The sequence below is a fragment of the Terrapene carolina genome, unplaced genomic scaffold (assembly GCF_002925995.2).
Source record: "Terrapene carolina triunguis isolate 2854851 unplaced genomic scaffold, T_m_triunguis-2.0 Scaffold195, whole genome shotgun sequence".
In the NCBI taxonomy this organism is placed as follows: Eukaryota; Metazoa; Chordata; order Testudines; family Emydidae; genus Terrapene; species Terrapene triunguis.
This window is the reverse complement of record NW_020664546.1, coordinates 1579376-1603612: the sequence shown is the minus strand read 5'-3', so window position 1 is coordinate 1603612 and position 24237 is coordinate 1579376. Positions and strand designations below refer to the sequence as shown.

The 24237-nt window shown below is 47.4% G+C and overlaps 1 protein-coding gene across 4 annotated transcripts in view; it reads right to left on the bottom strand.

Moving 5' to 3' along the window:
* Nucleotides 1-24237, bottom strand: part of IPO9 (importin 9) — a 195336-nt gene that overhangs the window by 14264 nt on the left and 156835 nt on the right. For 3 of the 4 annotated variants that reach the window (XM_024192875.2, XM_024192880.2, XM_024192888.2), the window contains 2 exons: nucleotides 12565-12698; nucleotides 3820-3939 (listed from right to left, as the gene is read on the bottom strand). In XM_024192875.2, the coding sequence (XP_024048643.1) occupies nucleotides 3820-3939; nucleotides 12565-12698 (254 nt within the window). Of the gene's footprint in view, nucleotides 1-3819; nucleotides 3940-6169; nucleotides 6310-12564; nucleotides 12699-24237 lie in introns of those variants that run through there. The other variant, XM_024192896.1, reaches the window with a different exon arrangement.

Below are 24237 nucleotides of genomic sequence, written 5' to 3'. Positions count from 1 at the left end.
GTAAGGATAGCAGTACTGCAACCCCCCCTACAATAACCTTGTGACCTCCCGCCTGTGACGCTCTGTGCCTCGGGGGGGGGGAACACTCTGCACCCCCATGTTCATCCTTATAAAATGATTGTGTGGTATCCAATGCAAAGTTTGTCATGTCGGGTGTCTTCGGAAGGCTCATGATGCACAGAGCATTGTTGTTATAGTAATGTTATAGGCTGTAATTTCATGTATATAGTTATGAGGCTGAAAATGTGTCCTCATGGCTTAAAACAAGCCGAGGCAAAACTCTCCAGGAGCAGAGGGGCAGTTCACACCTCATCAGGGCATGTATGGGACAAACCCAGCCCAGTCTCATAGGAACAAAGGACGCTGGCCTAGGCAATAATAAAGGATCTGTTGGACTCTCGAGTGAGTCATGCCCCTTCCCTTGGTCAGTTTGGGACTACAATGAGGTAATGCTCACCTGACTCTGAAGGGGGAGAGGGGCAAAGTCAAGGGGGAAGAAAGAACATGATAAAAGGGAGAGACGTTTGCTATGCTCTTCCTCTCTCTTCCACCTCCATCTACAGACACCACCACCAACTGAAACGCTGATCAAAGGGGAAAGCCTGGCTGAAGGGCAAACAGCCAGCCTGGGGTGAGAAGTATCTAAGTTTGTAAGGGCACGGAAAGTGTTAAGATCAGCTTAGAATGCGTTTTGCTTTTATTTCATTTGACCAAATCTGACTCGTTATGCTTTGACTTATAATCACTTAAAATCTATCTTTCATAGTTAATAAATTTGTTCGTTTATTCTACCTGAAGCAGTGCGTTTGGTTTGAAGTGTGTCAGAGACTCCGCTTGGGATAACAAGCCTGGTACATATCAATTTCTTACTCATATAAGCTTGCAGTGTCCAGCGGGCATAACTGGACACTGCAAGACGGAGGTTCCTAGGGTTGTGTCTGGGACCAGAGATATTGGCTAGTGTCATTTGGTTGCACAATCCAAGCAGCGGCTGGCCAAAAGTGCTCAGTCAGGTTGCTGAGAGCAGCTTACATGCCAGAGGCTGTGCGTGAACAGCCCGGGAGTGGGGATTCTCACAGCAGAGCAGGGTAAGGCTGGTTCCGAGAGTCGAGGATTGGAGTGACCTAGGAGATCACCGGTCCAGATAACACCAGGGGAACGTCAGGACTCTCCCCCCCCCCGCAACTTCTTTTTGGGTCAAGACCCCTAAAATTACTATACTGTGAAATTTCAGATTTAAATAGCTGAAAACATGACACTTACTATTTTTAAATCCTTTGACTGTGAAATTGACCAAAATAGACCATGACTTTAGTAGGGTCCTAATTATAAATATAAACTCCTGCCAGAAAGTCAGACCATAGAGAACATAAGAACGGCCATACTGGGTCAGACCAAAGGTCCATCCAGCCCAGTATCCTGTCTACCAACCACGACCAATGCCAGGTGTCCCAGAGGGAGTGAACCTAACAGGTAATGATCAAGTGATCTCTCTCCTGCCATCCATCTCCACCCTCTGACAAACAGAAGCTAGGGACACCATTCCTTACCCATCCTGCCTAATAGCCACTCATGGACTTAACCTCCATGAATTTATCTAGTTCTCTTTTAAACCCTGTTATAGTCCTAGCCTTCAAAACCTCTTCAGGCAAGGAGTTCCACGGGTTGACTGTGTGCTGTGTGAAGAAGAGCTTCCTTTTGTTTGTTTTAAACCTGCTGCCCATTAATTTCATTTGGTGGCCCCTAGTTCTTATATTATGGGAACAAGTAAATAACTTTTCCTTATTCACTTTCTCCACACCACTCATGATTTTATATACCTCTATCATATCCCCCCTTAGTCTCCTCTTTTGCAAGCTGAAAAGTCCTAGCCTCTTTAATCTCTCCTCATATGGGACCCATTCCAAATCCATAATCATTTTAGTTGCTCTTCTCTGAACCTTTTCATAGTTTAGAGAGTTAGGGAGGGAGACCTCTACTCTGAAGGGGGAGGATAACTGAATCTGCACATAAAAAACCCTTTGGAGAGTCCCTAGTAGAGGCATGTGCAGGAATTTAAATCTGACCACTTTTGGAGGGGCATGTTAGACACACAAAAATGAAAGGCTCACGTGACCCCACCCCCAAGATTTCTCAGGACGCCCAGCAGTGTGGAGGCAGCAGCTCCCCCTGGCAGCAGCACTCTCCATGTCCCTGCAACCCAGGGAGGGAGGAAGCCACAGGGCGGCTGGCTGAGCTCCTCCTCTCCCCAACCCTATAGCTGCTGCATCTCCTTCCCTGCTGCTGGAGTCCCACTGCTGCTGCTTGTTTTGCAGACTGACCATGGAGGTGAGTTGGGGAGTGGCGGCAGAGGCAACGTGTAGGACTCCAGCAGCAAGGAAGGAGAAGCAGCAGCTGTAGGGGTGGGGAGAGGAGCAGCTCAGCTGGCAGCCAGCCACCCTGTTGCTTCCTCCTTCCCCAGGTTGCAGGGACACAGATTATGAGGGGGGGCGTGCCCCTGCTTGTCCCCCCTTTGTGCACACCTCTGGTCCCTAAGCATTCCCAGTCAGGTTGGCCCCTAGCATTAGTGTCTTCAAATCTGAGGTGCAACCCTCTGAATTAAGGAAATGTGAGAATGCCTCTTTTCCTGTTTCTTTCTAGGGTGGTCCTGTTCAGGGGTCCTCCTTCCTGTTCTTACTCCTACTTTCCTTGGTATGAGGAGCAGCAGACAGAAGCAGAAACACAGGACTGGAGTGATACCCATCAGGAGCATTCAGCACCCATTTGGTACCTTGGTCTTATGTGCTGGCAGCCAGGGAAAAGGGTCAGCACCAGTGTCTTAATGCCATTCTAAGGTGGATTCTGAGGGTCCAGGCACTGAGGCCAAGGGTTCTTTGGAAACCAACACTGGGGAAGCCCCGAGTCACCTGTTTTAGCACCAATGGAAATGCACACTTTTCCATGGTAATGGGCTGTGTCAACTAGCTCCCACTCTGAGACCGATTAGAGCTGAACCTGGTTTTGGGAACCAGTATCTGGTCCAAAGGTTCCCCCCACTCCAGGGAACCAGGCTTAGGGACATGAAATGGGCCACAGAATAACAGACTTTAATGCCAGAAGGGACCTCTTAGGATAATCTAATCTGAACTCCTAAATAACAGAGGCCAGATAAATTCATCTAGTCATTTCTGCATCCAGCGAATACCTTCTGGCTGAGCGAGAGCTCAATAATTTTGGGTGACTCGTGCAAATTTTGCCACCTCACTGCTCACCCCCTTTTCTAGATCTCATTAAAAACGAGTCTTAGCACAGAACCTTGAGGCATGCTGCTGTTCACCTTGTGCCATGATGAAAACTGACCATGTATTAGATCAAAAATAATACTGTGCGCCTTGCCCTATAACTACTTTCTTTAGCAACCTTGTAAGACGGACCTTGTCAATGTGCTTTTTGAAAGTTTAGATTATGTCAAAGCGGTTCCTCCTTTAACCACTACTTTGACACATTCAAAAAATTCTAACAGATTAATGCAGCACAAATTTCTTTTGGAGAAACTGTGTGGGTTAGACCCTACCATTCTGTAATCTTCCAGATCAGTTATTCTATTTTAAGCTATCATTTTGACCAATTTACCGGGAACACGTGTGAAGCTGACTGGTCTGTAATTTCACGAATCGCCCTAGAGCTCTTTTTCAAATATAGGTACAACATTTGCTACCTTCCAATTCTCTAGTATAGTAGAGTAGCTAATTTTAATGAGATTGCATATTTTTGCTAGCAGCTCAGCTACTCCATTCATTCTTCACCATCTGAAAGGAGAAAGCCACCCCAGTATCGTACCTTGACTCCAGTCTGCAGCTGTCTGGCGAGATGCATTTGCTTCCATTGCATTAGAAAGTTCATTTATTATTAATTTTAAGATTTTTATTAACAACGGAATGTTTGTCCAGCGTTCGGGATCTGTAAGACCAGAGGAAGGAATACATAGATAACTTTGCCTTTTAACAAACTAAGTAAGAATCTTTAAAGCCACTAAAACAATGCTGTTTCAATACAGGCTGGAAATGTTCACTGAACAGAACTATACTTTTACATGAAAATATTCTTCTCAGAGAGCTACATTCAACTACTACCATTGAGCAGATATTCTGGCACCATTGGACATACATATAAACAAGGCAAGTGTCAATCCTCTGAACTAAGCAAACACTGAGGTGTAATAGTACATTATGTTAGTTAAGCAAGGACAATCTGAAACTTCAACTAGTCAATTAGCAACCACACTGGGACTTTAAGGGTCCAGGACAAAACTAAAGATGATTATTGTTCATTAAATGACTGAGAGGCCAAACATTGAAGAACTAGGTTAAAGCTATTAGCCTTTCCAACTTCATTTTTTTCTTTCCCTATGGGCATTACTGGTGGCAAACACAGTTCTCATGTTGCTCATATGTCCACTCTTTTTATATCATCTCAGGTTGTGAATTCAAAAGACATATCAAACGGTCCTTGAAACAGGTTTCTTAAAGGCCACAAGAACTGTGTTCAACATTTATTTTAAAGTGTAAATATTTCCTCGGCGGGAACTATGGCCCAGAAGCCAGGTTATGGAATACAGAGCCTTCCAGATCTAGATTACTAGTTCAAATCCAGTCCAGGTCAAATCACCAAAGTAATGAATTATTTGTATTGCAGTAATGCTTAGGGGCCCCAATCATGAATCAGGGCACCTGTGCAATAGGGACTGTAGACACAACAAAAGTAGTAACCACAGTAACTCCTCGCTTAACATTGTAGTTATGTTAACCTGAAAAATGCTACTTTAAGCAAAACGATGTTAAGTGAATCCAATTTCCCCATAAGAATTAATGTAAACGGGGGTGGGGTGGGTTTAGGTTCCAGGGACATTTTTTTCGCCAGACAAAAGACTTATACACACACACACACACACACACAATAAGTTTTAAACAAACAATTTAATACTGTACACAGCAATGATGATTGTGAAGCTTGGTTGAGGTGGTGAAGTCAGAGGTTGGAAGAGGGTGGGATATTTCCCAGGGAATGCCTTACTGCTAAATGATGAACTAACACTCGGGCTGAGCCTTCAAGAGTTAACACGTTGTTGTTAATGTAGCCTCACACTCTACAAGGCAGCACAAATGGAGGAAGTGGAGACAGCATGGCACTGTGTGTGTCTGTGAGAGAGAGAGAGGGGCGCACATCGCCCCCACTGAGTATGTTGACCCCACTCTAAGTACACTGCCTTTTTAAGTAGATCAGCAAGTTGAGACAGCGGCTGCTGCCAGCAAGCTCCCTCGGTTCTGAGCCCTGTTGTGTCCCCCCTACCCCTGCTCTGTGGAGATGGGGTAAAGGAATGGGGGGCAGGACCGGGGGGGAGGGGGACACCCTGACATTAGCCCACCACTTCCCCCCACCCTCCTGCACAGTAAGCAGGAGGTTTCTGGGAGCAGCTCCAAGGCAGAGGGCAGGAGCAGCACACGGCAGTGGCCGGGGGGGGAAGGACAGCTGAACTGCCCAGCAATTGATAGCCTGCTTTGCAGCTGCCGCACAGGGAACTTAGGGGAGTGGAAAGCTGAGAGGGGGGCTGCCGGTCCACCCTGGTTCCAAGCCCCCACCAGCTAGCTCCAATGGGCTACTCTTTTTGCAAGCAGTGGACAAAGCAGGCGGCTGCCAAACAACGTTATAAGGGAGCATTGTGCAACTTTAAACAAGCATGTTCTCTAATTGATCAGCAACATAACGACGAAACAATGTTAAATGGGACGACTTTAAGTGAGGAGTTACTGTATTCCAAAAGCTTAACAATCTAAAACTTAAAACAAGATTATTATTGGAATTATACTGCATTGGAGTAGTATCTATATTACTATTGGAAAACTGCTTGACAGTCTACGTAGAATGTCCTACAAGTCCCCTCTTCATAAATAAGGACAAAAACAATATCCTACTTCTAAATGCGGTACATCAAGTCAGGGCTGAGCTGCGCTGGCAGGGCAGCGTGTAAGAAGCTTGCACTGCAGCTGCCTGTACAATACAATACAGGAGGACTTCAGTCCTCTTTCACCAATATTAAAATGTTTGATTGTCATCACAATTACTGACTAAATTTTATTAAGCTAAGATTTTCTAAAGAGACTAGTGATTTTGGGAACCCAACTTGACACACCTTAAGGGGACAAGCAGTCAGCACTTCTGAACGTCGGACTCCTATAATACATCTCCAGTGGGGCAGCCACAAACTGAGGCACCCAAAGTCACTAGACGCTTTTGAAAATTCTTGTTTTCTGTCTGAAGTTGATGAAGCACCTGGAGGACAAAATCTTGTATCAATCAAATCTGAATTTCAACTCCATTAACTGCCTAACACCAGTAAAAAGTGTAAGGGCAAATACTGAAGAGTTGCACTCCAGAGAGAGACTTTAACTAATGATGGAACAAATGCATCTCAGTTCTCCATCTGTAAAATGGAGATAAAGGGTACGGTAGGGGAAGTAATATTGTATTATCTATTTACATTGTAAGCTATTTGAGGCAGGTGCTGACTCTTCTTATGTGTTTGCACAACTGGGCTCCAATCTCAGTTGGGGTCTCAGGTGCTACTGGTAATATAAATGTGTAGTCTATTGCTTCATCTGAATGCTCTTTAGGACATTAGTTTCAGATTAATAAACCTCTTAAATACAACAAACTGAGCAGGACCAAAGTTACATCAAAATTTAACGATTGTGCACATTCAATTCTTACATGCCCACCTTCCTCTTCATGGTTATGCAACACTAATGCATGAAACAAAAACTTGAAGGCAAAAAAAAAAAAAAAAAAAAAAAAAAAAGATAGCGGAAGGACCCAAAATACTTACTAATTCTGTATCAGGCCCAAAAAATCAAAAAGAACTGGGAAAAGGTAATAACCAGATTTTCAAGAGTTCTGTTTGATTGTTAGATAATTAAAAAAGGGAGTTCTATTTGGATTAAATATTGGAATAAAGTTTCTGACTTGGATTGTAAAGTGGATAAAATTGAAAGCTTCAAATAATGAGTCAGGGCCCCACTTAAAGAACAGGGTCTAATGAACATTTGTGACATGTGACAGTAACTCAGACATAGCAATGCTGAGAAATTGCTTTAGCCTGGCAGTCTAGAACGATGCTAAGGATCAGCATTTGGGTCCCAAACCCAATCTTTAATTTAGGGACTTAATCCTACCATTATTAAAACCAATCAGGGTTTTGCCACGGACTTCCATGGGAGCAGGAGCTGGCATCATCACATGTCATTCAAATGAGTACCTGGCCAACACATAGCACAGCATAGTCACCCTGGAGCAGTAACCCATCTCACTAAAACACAGGGGCAGAAACACTACAAAAATCAACGTTACTTTACCAAACAAAAAACTGTTCAAACAATTTGTCACGGAGTGTGAGGGGACACAAGGCCCTGCACCCCCGGCTTCCTGCGATTCACCATGACTCTCAGTCAGCCAGTAAAGCAGAAGGTTTATTTAGATGACAGGAACACAGTCCAAGACAGGTCTTGCAGGCACAGACAACAGGACCACCTCAGTTAGGTCCATCTCGGGGTCCAAGGGGCACCACAGCACCATTGGGGGGGGAGGGGCAGAGCCCCGTCTGGGCTCCCTCCATTACCAGCCAGCTCCTGAAAACCTCCACTCCCTCCAGCGTCTCTCCCCCAGCCTTGGTTCAGTTTCCCGGGCAGCAGTGTCACCTGGCCCCAGCCCCTCCTGGGTTCTCACGTTACATGCTCAGGTATCTTCCCTCAAGGCCAGTTTCCCATCCCCTAATGCAGACCGTCCTAGCCACACTCCCCACTCAGCATTCAAAGACCACATTAAGAACAGTCCCAGTTCTCACATCTCTCCCCCCTTCGAGACCGAACTGAGCGGGGTCACTTCAGCCAGTGACCTGGGGAAGTTCGAACCTACCCACGTTCCCATGGATGCCCCAACATCCCTCCCATTCCTTGGTGAGAATTACACCAGGCCCTTCCAGTTTCATGCCCCCCCCCTTAGGTCGGGTGTGCTCGATGACACTCGTAGTTCGCATGTGGGAAGGCTTATGCGGCCCGTGCCCCCAATACCCCTGGGGTTCAAACTGGGCTGGGGTCTTTTGACCCCTTTTGACCTTGGCCACCCTCTGGAAAGGCTCCTCTATGATGGGCAAGGGTCCTAAAGCCATTTTCCCCTTGTCCCGGGCCTTCCTCACCCTCTGACAGGGGTCACAGGATCGGCAGTACTGTCGGACGGTAATAAAGACCCCAGGCCAGTAAAAGTGCCGTAGCAGCCTCTGTTGGGTACGCCAGGTTCCCTGGTGCCCTGAGAGGGGAATGTCATGGGCCCGGTACAGCAGCTGGCGGCGATACTTCCGGGGTACCACCAGCTGCCTCTTGATCCCCCCTGACTCCATTTTCCCTGGGGGAGCCCAATCTCGGTACAGGAACCCCTTCTCCCACAGGAACCTTTGCCGGCCACCTCTCCCCATGGTCGGTACCACACTGAGGTCGGCCAGGTCCCTTATCTTCCGCAAGGAGGGATCTTTCTGCACCTCGGCCTGGAACTCAGCAGCTGGGACAGGGATGGCCACCTGCTCTCTTTCGCCAGCTGGGTCTGAAGCCCCAGCCTCCCTGAGCTGTGTCCCTGAAGCCCCAGCCTCCCTGAGCTGTGTCCCTGGGCGTTCCCTCCCCACCAGGTTAGGGTCCTGCGCCTCGGGCATGGCACCCTCCCCGTTGTCAGGGCGCAGTGCCCTTCGCCGGCTCTGGCTATGGGTCGCGACCAGGGCACCCTGGGAGTTGCTTGGCCAGTCCTCAAGGTCCCCCCCACATTAGCACCTCAGTGGGCAAATGGTGGTGCACCCCCACTTCTTTGGGGCCCTCTTTGGCCCCCCACTTCAGGTGTACCCTCGCCACGGGCACCTTGAATGGGGTTTTGCCGACCCCTGTCAGGGTTAGATAGGTGTTGGGCATCACCTGATCTGGAGCTACCACCTCGGGCCGGGCCAGCGTCACTTCAGTGCCCTGGTCCCCTCGAACCGGTGGGTTGTCCATGACGCCGGATGTTCCCCTTGGGAGGGGGTTCTCCATATTCCCCCTTTGGGAGGTCCCAGGGTGACTCTCTCTCTGCATCGCGGTGGGCCTATTACTTTGGGACTCCTCCCTGCCACCCCCTGACCGGCTCTTCACAAACTCATCGGCCAGCTGCCCTGCGTGTCGCAGGTTCTCTGGCTTTTTGCCCCTCAACCACAGCCTCAGGTCGGATGGGCACTGCTCATACAGCTGCTCCAGTACCAGCAGTTTAACCAGGTCCTCCTTCGTCTAGGCCCCATCTGCCCACTTGCTGGCGTATCCCTCCATGCAGACGGCTAGTTGCAGATATGAGATCTCAGGGGTTTTATCCTGACTCCGGAACCTTTCCCGGTACATCTCAGGAGTCAGCCCAAACTCACGTAAGCAGGGCCTTTTTGAATAGTTCGTAGTCCCCTTTCTCCGCCTCTTCCAGTTGGTGGTACAATGCCACGGCTTTGGGGTCCAGTAAGGGGACGAGAACCCGGAGTCTGTCCACAGGATCAACCTGGTGCAGCTCGCAGGCCATCTCAAAGGCATCCAGGAAGTCATCCATGTCCTCCCACTCCTTACGTTGGGCCAGGATGCACCTATCAAAGCTCCGTGCAGTCCTGGGTCCCCCCCTCACTCACCGCAGCCGGGGGCTCGCCGCCCCTCAGCCTCGCCAGCTCCAGTTCATGCTGATGCTGTCTCTCTTCATGCTGACTCTGTTTCTCTTTTTCCTCCCGTTCATGCTGTCTCTGTTGTTCATGATCTGCCAGCTCTCTCAGTTTTAGCTCTTTCTCCCATTCCAGCCGCTTCTGCTCCACGGACGCCGAGCGTCGCCGGGAGGATCCCCTGCTGGCCGGGAGGGTCACGGTGCCCTCGGTATTTGCTGGACTCCTCCCCACCCTTCCTCTAGGCATAGGAAGGAGGGGTCTCGGGAAGCCCTCAGCAGCCGGCTGACCACTCCCAGCTGGGACAGACACTGGTGCCTGCGCTGCATCTGCCAGGCTGCTTCCCTCAGAGACAGGGATCAGTTCCTTCAAGCGATATCCTTCCTCTACCTGGGCAATGAACTGTTCTTTGGTGAGCCTCCCACCGCGCAGCCCCCTCCACTTGCACAGCTCCACCAGGTCGCTCTTAAGCCGCTTGGCATACATCTTCCTGCTGGCCACTCACAGGCCTAGGTGCTAACCGCTCCCCACAGTTTCCAGGGAGACCCCTAGTGTGCCAGCCCTTCTCAAGGTCACCACCTCTCTGCCAGGGTCGAGCTGCAGACTCCTCCGCCCCTGGGACCGCTCGCTGCGATCCCCCGGGGGACCCTGTTACTGCAAAAGTCCTTCTCTCTGGTTACACACGCCTAGGGGTGAATCGCCCCCTGAAACCGTCTCTCTCTGACTCTTCAGCACGCCTGGACCCCGTCAATCACCCTTCGTGTTACTGCTCCCCAGTCACTTACTGCAGGAAGCGCCGTCCATGGGGTGCAGTAGATCCCACTGTTACCACCAGTTGTCACGGAGTGTGAGGGGATACAAGGCTCTGCACCCCCGGCTTCCTGCGATTCACCATGACTCTCAGCCAGCCAGTAAAGCAGAAGGTTTATTTAGATGACAGGAACACAGTCCAAGACAGGTCTTGCAGGCACAGACAACAGGACCCCTCCCTCAGTTAGGTCCATCTTGGGGTCCCAGGGGCACCACAGCCCCATCGGGGGGGGGGGCAGAGCCCCGTCTGTGCTCCCTCCATTACCAGCCAGCTCCTGAAAACCTCCACTCCCTCCAGCATCTCTCCCCCAGCCTCCCCCGGCTCCTCCCCCAGCCTTTGTTCAGTTTCCCGGGCAGAGGTGTCACCTGGCCCCAGCCCCCTCCTGGGTTCTCACGTTACATGCTCAGGTATCTTCCCTCAAGGCCAGTCTCCCATCCCCCAATGCAGACCGTCCTAACCACACTCCCCACTCAGCATTCAAAGACCACATTAAGAACAGTCCCAGTTCGTCACACAATTCCTTTCCTTTCCTGTAGCTGAAGCCAGCTCTATTGTCATCTCAATCCAATGCTATTTATTTATTATGCACCGATGTTAATGCCTGTTGCCCAATGTCTCAATCAGAGTTATACTGTGGGGCTAGCAAAGTGACTGGCAGACAGAGGGGGAGTGCCTTTGAGTGAGGGGAGAAGGTACAATAAAACTTCTCAATAAAACGAGTACACTTGGAGTTAAATATTAAGTTTTAGTGCCCCAGATGAGACATTTCAGAGTGACAACCCTAGTGAGACTGAGTAAATGTATGTTACACAGAGATGGTAAACTAGTATCTCATTTCCTCTCAAAGAAACTAAGATCTTGTGAAACAAAGAAGTGGTGGCAGTTATTCTCTGTGATAAAGTGTTTATCCAGACAAAGTTCCTGTATCTTTTTTCAGTGACGAGACAGCAAGTGTGTTGCAACTGCTGCCTACATCCTGTATTCCCCAATGCACTCCACCTATTACTTTCTAAGATCTCAATCCTGTCACCTGTGAGCAGATCCTTGGGCCCAGAACAATAAGGTGCAGGACTGAAGTCTTAGCTAGAGAGCTCTGCAGGGCAGAGAACATTTTTTCATGGGTGTGTAGTGCCCTCCCCCAACTGAGTGCAGGGGCCACTAGGGCCTATCACAATACAATTACTACTACAGATCTCTACAAAGGAAACACACCAAAAAGCCTAGACCAGTGGTTCTTAGCCCGCAGGGCCCAATTAGCACACAGCTGCAGCCCATGTGACATCCTCAGGGCCGCAGAGGTAGTATATATACTGTGTGGATGCAGCCCACACAACACAGAGAGCTGCACATGCAGCCCACAATGGTAAATAGTCTAGGCCAGTGGGTTCCCAACCTATCAGGAGAAACACTTATTTTAAATGAAATGTAATGCTGATTAAAGATGGTGGGCTGAACACACTAGAGACTGAAGTCCTTTAGGGAGAGCATGACCATAGTGCAAGTTTCTACTAAACTGCCCCCCCCACTCCCATGAGCCATGCCCCTGATGTAAAGTATCCTCTACCACCTAGTGGTGGTAACTTCAGTCTCATTGGGCAAGTCAGTCCTTCATTTCCTCTACTGTGATTACCAATATTGTCCACTGAAAGCTCATTTCACAGAGGTTACCAAGCACCCCGACGGTATCAATTTTAGGTCCTTCAGCTAGGAATGAATTTGATCTAGTGACATAGCAGTGAAGGGCTCCATACCTCATGAGCCTTCTAATTGCCCCTAATCTTAAATTAGAAGTGTAAGAACAATGTTCCCAAACCCAAACAAGAATTTGGTAAGCAATTAATAGGTATATTAATCTTGCTAACTTTGGGCAAGTTCCAATAAAAAAATGTCTGTTTTCTATACAGCAACATACCCAACAAAACTGCAGGAGACCTAGAAAATCTTTTAGAGGCTTTCCAAGTGTGCCACAAGGTAATATTTATAGACCCAACCCTGTTAGAGCAATTTGATTACTTACTTTTGGCTGATTTGGATCTTGTGCGTATTCCCTCATCCATATTGAATATTTCTTCACCCTTCACCCTAATGTCCTGCAGGCGCTTGTCATCACTGTTGATACCATACTGGAGGAGTTTACACAACGCTACAGAGCTGAGGAGGAAAAATGTAGCGCATGAGTCTCCCTCTGTCCTATACATAATCCAAAATTCATGAACCAAATATAACTTTATTCAGTTTACAGGCTTTATTTCAAAGTTCAGTTCACTATAGTTGTACATAAACTCAAAAATGAAAAAATATTCCACGTACACCCGCTTATTGAGCTCATGAAAAGGGCTGAAGCTCCAGTTGCAGATATTCAGGGACATGAGCTCCTCCTTCTTGGCTTCTTCCCCTGCTTCATCCATCACAAAGGACTCGCATTACCCCTGCTTTGCCCCAATTCCAAGAGTCAATCCCCCCCTCTTAAAAATCATGGGAGGCCAACAACTTGGTCAAGGTGGTATGATGAAGATGCCTCTCAGACAGCAATTTAGGGGTAAAAACATTGTTTAAGGTTTCCCAATCCTTTTCATAGCTATTGTCCCAACCTCTGACCCGTCTACTCATTCAAAAGCCCGATTATTATGCACATTGGGCCCAAAATGTGTGAGGTGCTTGATAAACAAATAAGACAGTCCCAGGTCAGAAGTTTACAGTCTATAAACTGTCTTGATGTTATGAGAGAAGACAACAACAAAAGGGAACAGGGTAGGAGGAAGAGGACCACGGCTATAAGGTAGAAGTGGCTGGTGGCTCTGCACACATTTGTTTTACACTATGTTTTCATGTTCTTCAAAAATGATTAATGTGTTAAAAATTAAAAACAAACATTTTTTGACCCCAACTTCTCAAAGCACTAAGGGTATAGTACAGGTGTTCTCCAATCTTTTTTCCCTACCATGCCACCCCATACTTCTGCTGGCAGCTGCACAGAAGCAATACCATCCCATCCCAACTTCTGCACTGCTGCTGGCAGTGGTGCTGCCTTCAGAGCTGGCTGCCCAGCCAGCAGCCGCTACTCTCGCAACCATCCTACAACAGTTTTGTGACCCCCTTTCAGGTCGGCACCCCCCGTTTGATAAACGCTGGTATAGTGGGTGTAATAAATTAGCCATACAACTAAAGCATCAATTTATTCATAACTTCAAGACAGTAACAACCCCACAAAAGTCACATGCTCACTGACATAAGCGGTTATATCAAATGGGTCAATCAAATCAAATTTCCTCCTCTCATGCCCTGTGTGACAAGAACTTGCATACTTCTTCAAAAAGAAAATTCAGTCCACAGGGATCACCCCTCATTTTGTCCTGCACCAGCCAAGGTTGCAGAAGTTTTTGGGGGCCCAGGACAAAATCTGAAACTGAAGTCCCCTATCCTTCCAAAAAATGACCATTGAGGGGAGGGGTCTTGGGGGGTGGGTGGAGGTGTTGAAGATTGAGTCTGCAACACACTCAACCTGCAGCAGTAGCTTGGCTCCTGTCCTGCAAGACTGGGCTCAGGTCCCTACTCCCAGCAAGTGGGGTCATGGCATCATTCAGGTTTAGCCCAGCTGCCCCTCCATTGTGACTGAAGGGCCACCGAGCCAGACCTGAGAGGCGCTGCAACCCTGTGTGCCAAGTCGCACCACCACTTGTCTTGGGAGCCTTTGCAAATGGGAGCCCGGACAAGTTGCCCTTCCCCCTTCCTAACACTTTCACCTCCTTCTCCATCACAGCCCCAGTAGTCTCTTGCCTTCTCTCCAACCCTAACCTCTCCACCTGCCCCAGTGATCCTATATCTTTTCCTCTCCGTACTTTTTTGTTTAAAATAAGTGTTAAAGGACAGAGGGATCATTATAATCATCTTGTCTGAATTCCTGCAGAACACAAGCCATAGAATTTCAACCAGTGATTGCTACATCAAGCAAAAACTTCTGGCTGAGCTAGAGCAGATCTTTTAGAAAGACACCCAATTTTGATATAAAGATCTAAAGTGATGGAGAATCCACTGCATCTCTAGGTAAGTTGTTCCAATGGTTAGTTACCCTCACTGACAAAAATGTGAACCTTATGTTTAGTTTGATACTACACCTGTACCCCGATATAATGCGACCCGATATAACACGAATTCGGATATAACGCGGTAAAGCAGCGCTCCGGGGGGGCGGGACTGCCCGCTCCGGTGGGTCAAAGCAAGTTCTATATAATGCGGTTTCACCTATAATGCGGTAAGATTTTTTTGGCTCCCGAGGACAGCATTATATCGGGGTAGAGTTGTATCTAGCTTCAGCTTCCAGCCATGGGATATTGTTATGTCTTTGTCTGCTAAACAGCCCTCTCATCAGAAATCTGCTCCCCAAGTAAGTACTTCTAGCCCATGGTTAAACCATTGTTAGCCTTCCCTTTGATAAACCGAATAAACTGAGCTTTAGTCTCTCATTGTAAGGCTGGTGTTCAGACCATAAATCTTCTTATGGCTCTTTTCTGAACCCTTCCCAATTTTGCAATATCCTTTCTGAAATGCTGATGCCAGAACTGGACAAATACTTCCACTGCCCCCAGGCTCACCCCATCCCTGACCCTCACAGTATAAGTCTGTCCTGCTTTTCCCTAACCTCAAAAAGCTATCCCTCACTCTGATATGCCTCTCTGGATACCTACCTCCCCCTCCCCTTTACCTCTAAGCTTTGAATGTGCAGTGTAAAATCAAAGCATTCACTCCCTAAGCACCACCTTGGATCCCCTGCAATCTGGCTTCTGACCTCTCCACTCTACTGAAGCAGCTCCCATGACTATTTCCTAGCCAAATCTCAGGGCCTTTTACTCCATCCTCAGCCTCTTTGCTGCTTTTAACACAGTAGATCCATCTTGACATCATACCCTTGCTGGGGTTTTGAGACACTGGGTAAATTTTTCAGAAGCACCTAAGCAACTTCTGAGCCTAAGTCCTGTTTTCAAAAGAAACTGAGTACTTAAGGAGTCTAAAACTTATTGAAAGCAATGGGACTCTTGCTCCTAAGTGCCTCAGGCTTTTTAAAAATGTGACCTAGGTGCTTTTGAAAGTTTTACCCATTGTCTCCTCCTGGTTTTTCCTCCTCTCTCTCTTTTGGTGGATCCTCCTCACCCCCCTCACTCCGAGGGCTCTGTCCTTGGCCCTTTCTTTGCTTTTCGCACTTTCCACTGGGTGATCATCAGCTCACAAGGCTTCAGCTATCATTTCTATGCAGATGACTTGCAAAGCTATTCCTCTACCACTGACCTGTCTCTTCCAGCTAATCCTACAAATCTCTGCTTTTCTCCCAACATCTCCTTTTGGTTTTCTTGTTATCTTAAATTGCAGATGGCCAAGACAGAACTGCTCTTCCCTCCCAAACTCTCTCCACTCCTCTCCTTCTTAATCACTGTCAATTCTACCTAAGGTTTCCAATCTCAAAGTTATTTTGATTTTTTGCCCAACATATCCTGGCCATATCCAAACTGTTGATTCTACCTCCTCATTGTTGCCAAGATCCATCCTTTTTATCTCTACAGCCAACTCTCATATTCAGCCCCATGTATCTCTCCCTTTACTATTTCATCCTCCTCTCTGGACTCCAAATTAATGCTTTCTTCCTCTTAAATCCAAATGAAATGCAGCCAAAGACATCTTCTATGACCATCAATCTGATCATGTCACTGTGACATTCCCCAGGGTACAATCTGGACTGATGGACACCTGTGTCCCCTCAACTCTCCAACCTGGGGTGCCTTTTACACTGCTTTACTGTGAGAACAACCACTCCTGGTCTGCTCTCACACAACCTCCAACATGCAAAATCACTCCTAGCTGAATATATGAGTGCTTCTAGCCAGCCACTCCTGAATTATATTTCAGAGCAAAGCCAGCAAATTCTCAGTCCCGGACTTGTCCCCAGAAATGTGCATCTTGCACTGCCCAGCTCTTTCCTTCTGTGCAGTACAAGCTCCCAGCAAGTCCATCATTTCATTTATAGAAAATGATATGCAGAAATCTTGTTATCTCAAATGGAGGGTTCCAAACATTTCAGTCCAAACTCACTGGCTCAGGTAAATAATAAAACACGTTTATTAACTACAGAAAGATAGATTTTAAATGATTACTAGTAATGAGGCATAAAAGTCAGAATTGTTTACAAAGAAATAAAAGGTAAAATGCAAACTAATAGCTAACTTAGCAAGCTAAATGAATTCAAAGCAAAGATTTTCTTACCACCATGGTTTTACTGGCTCAACTCCTTCAGTCAGGGCCACTCCACCAGTTCAATGATGCTTCCTTTGTCTTTCAAACGTTATTGATGCCGTGAGGAGAGAGAGGTGATTTGTGTCCTCTGTTCTCCCTTCTTATAGCATTATTCTTCTTCGAGAATCATTTCCAACTGCGGTTCAGGCGACAGCAAGTCTGGCCTTGGCTACACTTGCGACTTACAGCGCACTAAAACAGCCCAGGGTGCCCTAGCTCACTCCCCGTCCACACTGGCAAGGCACGCAGAGTGCTCTGACTCCACGGCTACAGCGCTTCTGGTATTCCACCTCAGTGAGTGGAATAACGTTTGCTGTGCCCCTGCTGGAGCGCCACGGCGCCAGTGTGAACGAGGTGTTGTGTTACTGCACTGTGATCAGCCTCTGGAAATGTCCCATAATCCCCTTAAGTCAAGTGGCCACTCTCGTCATTGTTGTGAAATCGGCTACAGGAATGCGGAAATGCCCTTTCAAAGCTCCGTTTCGGAGAAGCCGGCTGCTTATCAGCTCCGAGAAAAAGCAAACATTTACTGTTTGCTTTGAGTGAGTGAGAGAGAGGCGGGGGGGAGGGAGGGTCTGAACTTACAAGACAGCATGCTGAAACACTCAGCACCCCAAAACCCCACTCTCTCTCCCCCCACATACCCACAACACATTCCCTGTCACACTCCCCCCCACCCCCCGATTTGAAAAGCACGTTGCAGTCACTTGCATCTGGGATAGCTGCCCATAATGCACCACTCCCAATGCGGCTGCAAGTGCCGCAAATGTGGCCATGCCAGTGCGCTTGAAGCTGTCAGCGTGGACAGACTGCAGCGTTTTCCCTACTGCGCTCTACGAAGGCGGGTTTAACTGACAGAGCTCTACATCTGCAAGTGTAGCCCTGCCCTCTGTCTGCCAAGAGGTAAATGTCTCGCTCACATCCTTCTTCCTGCCAAAGAATGGCCACTCAACCCGGTAATAGTACACTTGATTGTGTTGACACCTGGCTGAGGTACTGGCTAACCTTTTGTTTCCGAGGAAACTGGTTTGGGATGCTTTTCTAAACTTGGAGCATGTGTCAGCAATGTCGTACAGTAAAATCTTATAACTTTACATACAATGTTGCTACACACATTTTATCAGGACAATAATGCTCAGTAGATGAGTTTTCAAATGACACCTCACAAGGCATACTTTGTACAAAATTTATCATAGTCTTGCGAAAGTGGTGACTCCTTCAAAACCCCTTTACTGGCTCCTCATCCACAAATCTCAAATTTAAACTTACCATCCCCCTCAAAGCTCAACTCTGCCTTTCCCTAATCAAGGTTCATGTTGCTCCCCTTCTCTCTGCTTTACCAATGCTCCCAGCCTTGTCTGGCAGATTCTTACATAACCACCTACAAATCTTCCACACAGCTCCCTCAGCATGGTAGGCTCTCCACAAAGCTCCTATCCTATCAAAGAAGATTAGGGTTGGAAAAGACCTCAGGAGGTCACCTAATCCAACCCCCTGCTCAAAGCATGACCAACCCCAACTAAATCATCCCAGCCAGGGCTTTGTCAAGCTGGGCCTTAAAAACCTCTAAGGATAGAGATTCCACCACCTCCCTACGTAACCCATTCCAGTGCTTCACCACCCTCCTAGTGAAATAGTTTTTCCTGATATCCAACCTAGACCTCCGCAACGGCAACTTGAGACCACTGCTCCTTGTTCTGTCATCTGCCACCACTGAGAACAGCCGAACTCCATCCTCTTTGGAACCCCCTTTCAAGGAGTTGAAGGCTACTATCAAATCTCCCCTCACTCTTCTCTTCTGCAGACTAAACAAGCCCAGTTCCCTTTGTGATGTTGCATTCTATATGATTTTATGAAAGTATGCTGATGAGTGTGAATATAATGTAACTAAAATATGCTTCATGCAAAAGGTCTCTTGTAAGGTATCATTACAAAGCTTATAATCTACTGAGTGTGGTCATCCTATTTGTATAAATGTATCACTTGTATCTGAAACGAAAAATATGAAATATAACTCTGAGGTCCTATTGTAGTTATGCAAAGTGTGGGCCATTAATGGTGGTTTGGAATCTTAATGGCTCCCATTAACCAGGACAATTGACTGTAGATTGCTGTTTTACTTGGAAGTCTTCTTGTATACGTGTGTGCTAGCAAGTGGGTAATGAAGTCTTACAGTGATATGTGGTCATGTCACCTGAACTGGAATCCATCTTTAACCTGGTGCATTTCCATTGAGAAGGAGGGGTGGGAACCCAGAGGGACAAAGGATTCCTGCCTTTTACAAAAGATATATAAGTGGGTGGAACAGAACAAATTGGGCGGCCATTATGAGAAATCCCCTAGCTACCACCTGAGTGGGAACAAGGGCTGTAGCAGGGGAAAGGATTGTGCCCAGACTAGGAAGGCATCCAGTTGGTGATAGAAGCTTATTGAAACATTTGAGGGTGGGGTTTATCTGTATTCAGTTTTCTTACTGTATTAGGTTTAGACCTGCATGTTTTATTTTATTTTGTTTAGTAATTTACTTTGTTCTGTCTGTTATCACTTGGAACCACTTAAATCCTACTTTTTATATTTAATAAAATAACTTTTTATTTATCAATTAACCCAGAGTATGTATTAATACCGGGGGTGGGGGGGGGTATTACGCCTTATACAGGGTAAAACTGATTTATTTGGGGTTTGGACCCCATTGGGAGCTAGGCATCTGAGTGTTAGAGACAGTTGCTTTCAATTAAGCCTACAGCTTAAGCTGTTTTCAATTAAGCCTACAGCTGCTAGGGGACGTGGTTCAGACCTGGGTCTGGGTTTGCAGCAGGCTGGCAGGTCTAGCTCAACCAAGGCAGGGCACTGAAGTCCCAAGCTGCCAGGGCAGGAAAGCAGGGGCAGAAGTAGTCTTGGCACATCAGTTGGCAGCCCCAAGGGGGTTTCTGTGATCCAACCCATCACACCCTCAGCCTCTCCTGTCCTTGTTTAAGTCCCTCTAAAAGAACCACTTCCACCATGATGTTTATAGTGAATTGAATTGACTTGCATGTAAATTGCATATAATTTTCTTATTGTTCTTGTATCCTTTCCTAACCTCTGTCTACTTTATCCTTGGATTATGTGTCTCACTAAGCAGGGACTGTCCTTGAGAATTCAGAAAGCACCTAGCACATTGTGAGCACTTCAGTAAATAACTTAGATTGGGGCTCCATTGTGCTAAGCACCATACATACACACAGTGGGAAACAGTCCCTGCCCAATGATTTTACAATCTAAACAGACAAGACAAAGAATGGAAGGTTAAACCGCAATCTAGAGAAATGAAGTAACTTTTCCAAGGTCACAGCAGGTCAATGATAGAACTGAGAACAGAATCTAGGTCTTCTGACCCAGTGCACCATTCACTATGCCAAACTGCCTCCTAATCTAGTTATTCATTTGTGTGCTTCCATTTTGGACAGCATAATTTTCTTGGTTATTTTAACGGTTGCCAGTTTGCCCCATAACTTTAGTGCACTGAACTTACCAGGAAGGAAAAAACGGTCACCTACCTTTTGTAACTGTTATTCAGGATGTGTTGCTCATGTCCATTCCATCCTAGGTTTGTGCGTGTCCACATGCACAGTTGTTGGAGACTTTTGCCATAGCGGTATCCATAGGGTTGGCTGTGGTGCCCCCTTGAGTGCCGCGCTCATGCGGTAGTATATTAGGAGCCGACGACCCAACACCCTCTCATTTCCTTCTTGCCAGAACTCCGACAGAGGGGTAAGAGAGTGGGTAATGTAATGGATATGAGCAACACATCTCAAAGAACAACAGTTACAAAAGGTAGGTAACCGGTTTTTCTTCAAGTGCTTGCTCATGTCAATTCCATTTTAGGTGTCTCACAAGCAGTATCCTCGGAGGTGGGCTTGAAGTTCAGAGTTTGGCATCTTGTAGTACTGCTCTACCGAAGTCAGCATTGTCCCGAGCCTGCTGGGTAAGTGGGTAGTAGGATGTGAATGTATGGACAGACAACCAGGTGGCCGCTCTACAGATGTCCTGGATAGGCACTTGGGCGAGAAAGGCTGCCAAAGAGGCCTGCACCCTGGTCGAGTGCTCTGTTACAATTGACGGGGGTTACACCTTTGCCTGATCATAGCAGTAGCGAATGCAGGTGGTGATCCAAGAAGAAAGTCTTTGAGCAGACACTGGGCGACCTTTCATCCTGTTGGCCACTGCGACGAACAATTCCATTAACTTGTGGAATGGGTTGGTCCTTTCAATGTAGAAGGCTAACGCCCTCCAGACATTTAGGGAATGCAGCCTAGGCTCCCTCCTCCAACTTATGCGGCTTTGGAAAAAAGACAGGTAAGAAAATGTCCTGGCTCTTATGAAACTGAGAGACCACCTTGGGCAGGAAGGCCGGATGTGGCCTCATCTGGACTTTGTCTTTGTAAAAGACCGCATAGGGCAGTTCCATGGTGAGCGCCCTCATCTTGGAGACCCAGCGGGCAGATGTTACTGCAACCAGGAACAGGACAGGAAAAGGAGAGAGCAGAAAGCCAGAGGCTCAAAAAGGGAACCAATGAGCCACAACAGCACCAGATTCAGGTCCCATGGAGGAACGGGGTCCTTGATGTGCGGGTAAAGGCGCTTGAGGCCTTCGAGGAACCTGACTTATGTCCTGGGCGAAAACTGACCTACCCTTGAGCAGTGGATGGAAGGCCGAGTTAGCAGTTAAGTGGTCCTTAATAGATGAAAGGGACAGACCTTGGAGCTTGAGATGCAGAAGGTTATCCAGGATTAACTGAAGTGATGCTTGCTTGGGCCAAATGCCTTTATCCGAGGTCCAGCAGGCGAACCACTTCCATTTGGCCAGGTAGGTCGCTCTGGTAGAGGGCTTTCTATTGCCCAACAGTACCTGTTGGGCATTGACCAAGCACTGCCATTCCTGCGCATTCAACGATGCAGCAGCCAAGCTGTCAGGTGCAGAGCCTCCAGGTTCGGAGGCAGACTGCTGTGGTTTTGGGACAGCAGGTCCAGTCGGAGCGGCAGCTGTAACGGAGCGGCCACCGAGAAGTCCAGCAGTGTGCTGAACCAGTCATTCACTCTGTCCTGCTTGATCTTCATGAGAACTCTGAATTAATGGAACTGGGGGGAAGGCGTAAAACAGCCTCCGACCCTGGGAGCAGAAAGGCATCCAACAGGGAGTCCCTGTCGATCCCCCGAATCGAGCAGAAAATGTGGCATTTCCTGTTCTGTCCGGACACAAACAGGTCCACCTGGGGAATTCCCCACTTGCAGAAGATGAAGCTGACCACTTCCGGATGGAGGAACCACTTGTGGCGAGATGAGAAGGTCCTGCTGAGGCGATCTGCCAAAGCGTTCTTGACCCCAGAAAGGTGAGCGGCTACGAGATGGAGGTCCCAGAGCCTGAAGGCTTCCTGGCACAGGGAAGATGATCTGGCCCCGCTCTGCTTGTTGATATAGAACATAGTTGCTGTGTTGTCCATTAGGACCTGGACCACTTTGCTTACTATGTGAGGTAGGAAGGCTTGGCAGGCCAGGTGAATCGCTCTGAGCTCCCTGACATTGATATGGAGGAATAGATTGTGACTGGACCAACGACCTTGCATGCTGACCAACGATCAGATGGGCTCCCCACCCCAGCTCCGATGCATCGGAGATGAGTGTTACTGATGGGGAAGGAGCGGCAAAGGGGACTCCTGCCAACACCGATGTAGGATCCTACCACAAGGTGAGTGACAACAGTCCACAGTCCAGAATCCGGACCACCCAGTCCATGCTGTGGCTGTTGGGGATGTAGACCAATGCCAACCACGTCTGCAGGGAGCTGAGGCGGACTCGTGCGTGCTGGACCGTGTAAGTGCAGGCCACCGTGTGTCCCAATAATCGCAGGCCCATGTGAGCAATACTGGGAGGGTGGGCTTGCATGTACGCGATTAAATCCGCCATGGCTTGGAACTGAGCCTCAGGGAGAAAGGCTCTGGCACGAGTAGAGTCTAGGAACATTCCAATTAATTCTATGTGCTGCACTGGGGATAAAGTTGACTTTGTCATGTTTATTAACAGTCCCAGGTCACGACAGGAGACCAGATCGAGATGCCTCTGTACCTGATCCTGGGATCATAGAACTGGAAGGGACCTTGAGAGGTCATCTGCACTCATGGCAGGACTAATTATCTAGACCATTCCTGACAGGTATTTGTCTAACCTGCTCTTAAAAATCTCCAATGATGGAGATTCCACAACTTCCCTAGGCAATTTATTCCAGTGCTTAACCAACCTGACAGTTAGGAAGTTTTTCCTAAATGTCCAACCTAAACCTCCCTTGCTGCAATTTAAGCCCATTGCTTCTTGTACTATCCTCAGAGGTTAAGAAAAAGAATTTGTCTTCCTCCTCCTTGTAATAACCTTGTATGTACTTGAAAACTTATGTCCCCTCTCAGTCTTCTCTTTTCCAGACTAAACAAACCCAGTTTTTTCAATCTTCCCTCATAGGTCATGTTTTCTAGACCTTTAATCATTTTTGTTGCTCTTCTCTGGACTCTCTCCAATCCTTCCTGAAATATGGCACCCAGAACTGGACACAATACTCCAGTTGAGGCCTAATCAGCGTGGATTAGAGAAGAAGAATTACTTCTCATATCTTGCTTACAATACTCCTGCTAATACATCCCAGAATGATGTTCGCTTTTTTTTTGCAACAGTGTTACACTGTTGACTCATATTTAGCTTGTGATCCACTATGACCCCCAGATCCATTTCCACAGTACTCCTTCCTAGGCAGTCATTTCCAATTTTGTATGTGTGCAACTTATTGTTCCTTCCTAAATGGAGTACTTTGCATTTGTCCTTATTGAATTTCATCCTATTTACTTCAGACCATTTCTACAGTTTGTCCAGATCATTTTGAATTTTAATCCTATCCTCCAAAGCACTTGCAACCCCTCCCAGCTTGATATCATCTGCAAACTTTATAAGTGTACTCTCTATGACATTACCTAAATCACTGATGAAGATATTGAACAGAACCAGACCCAGAATTGACCCCCCCCCACTCATTATGCCCTTTCAGCATGACCGTGAAACACTGATGACTACTCCCTGGGAACGGTTTTCCAACCAGTTTTACCCACCTTATAGTAGCACCATCTAGACTGCATTTCCCTAGTTTATGAGAAGGTCATGCGAGATATTATCAAAAGCTTAAGTAAAGTCAAGATATACCACATCTACACCCCTCCCTCCCCTGGCTTGTTACCCTGTCAAAAAAAGCTATCAGGTTGGTTTGACACGATTTGTTCTTGACAAATCCATGCTGACGGTTACTTATCACCTTATCTTCTAGATGCTTGCAAATTGATTGCTTAATTACACTGCTCTACAGCCAAAATGCTTCTGAAATAAATGTAGT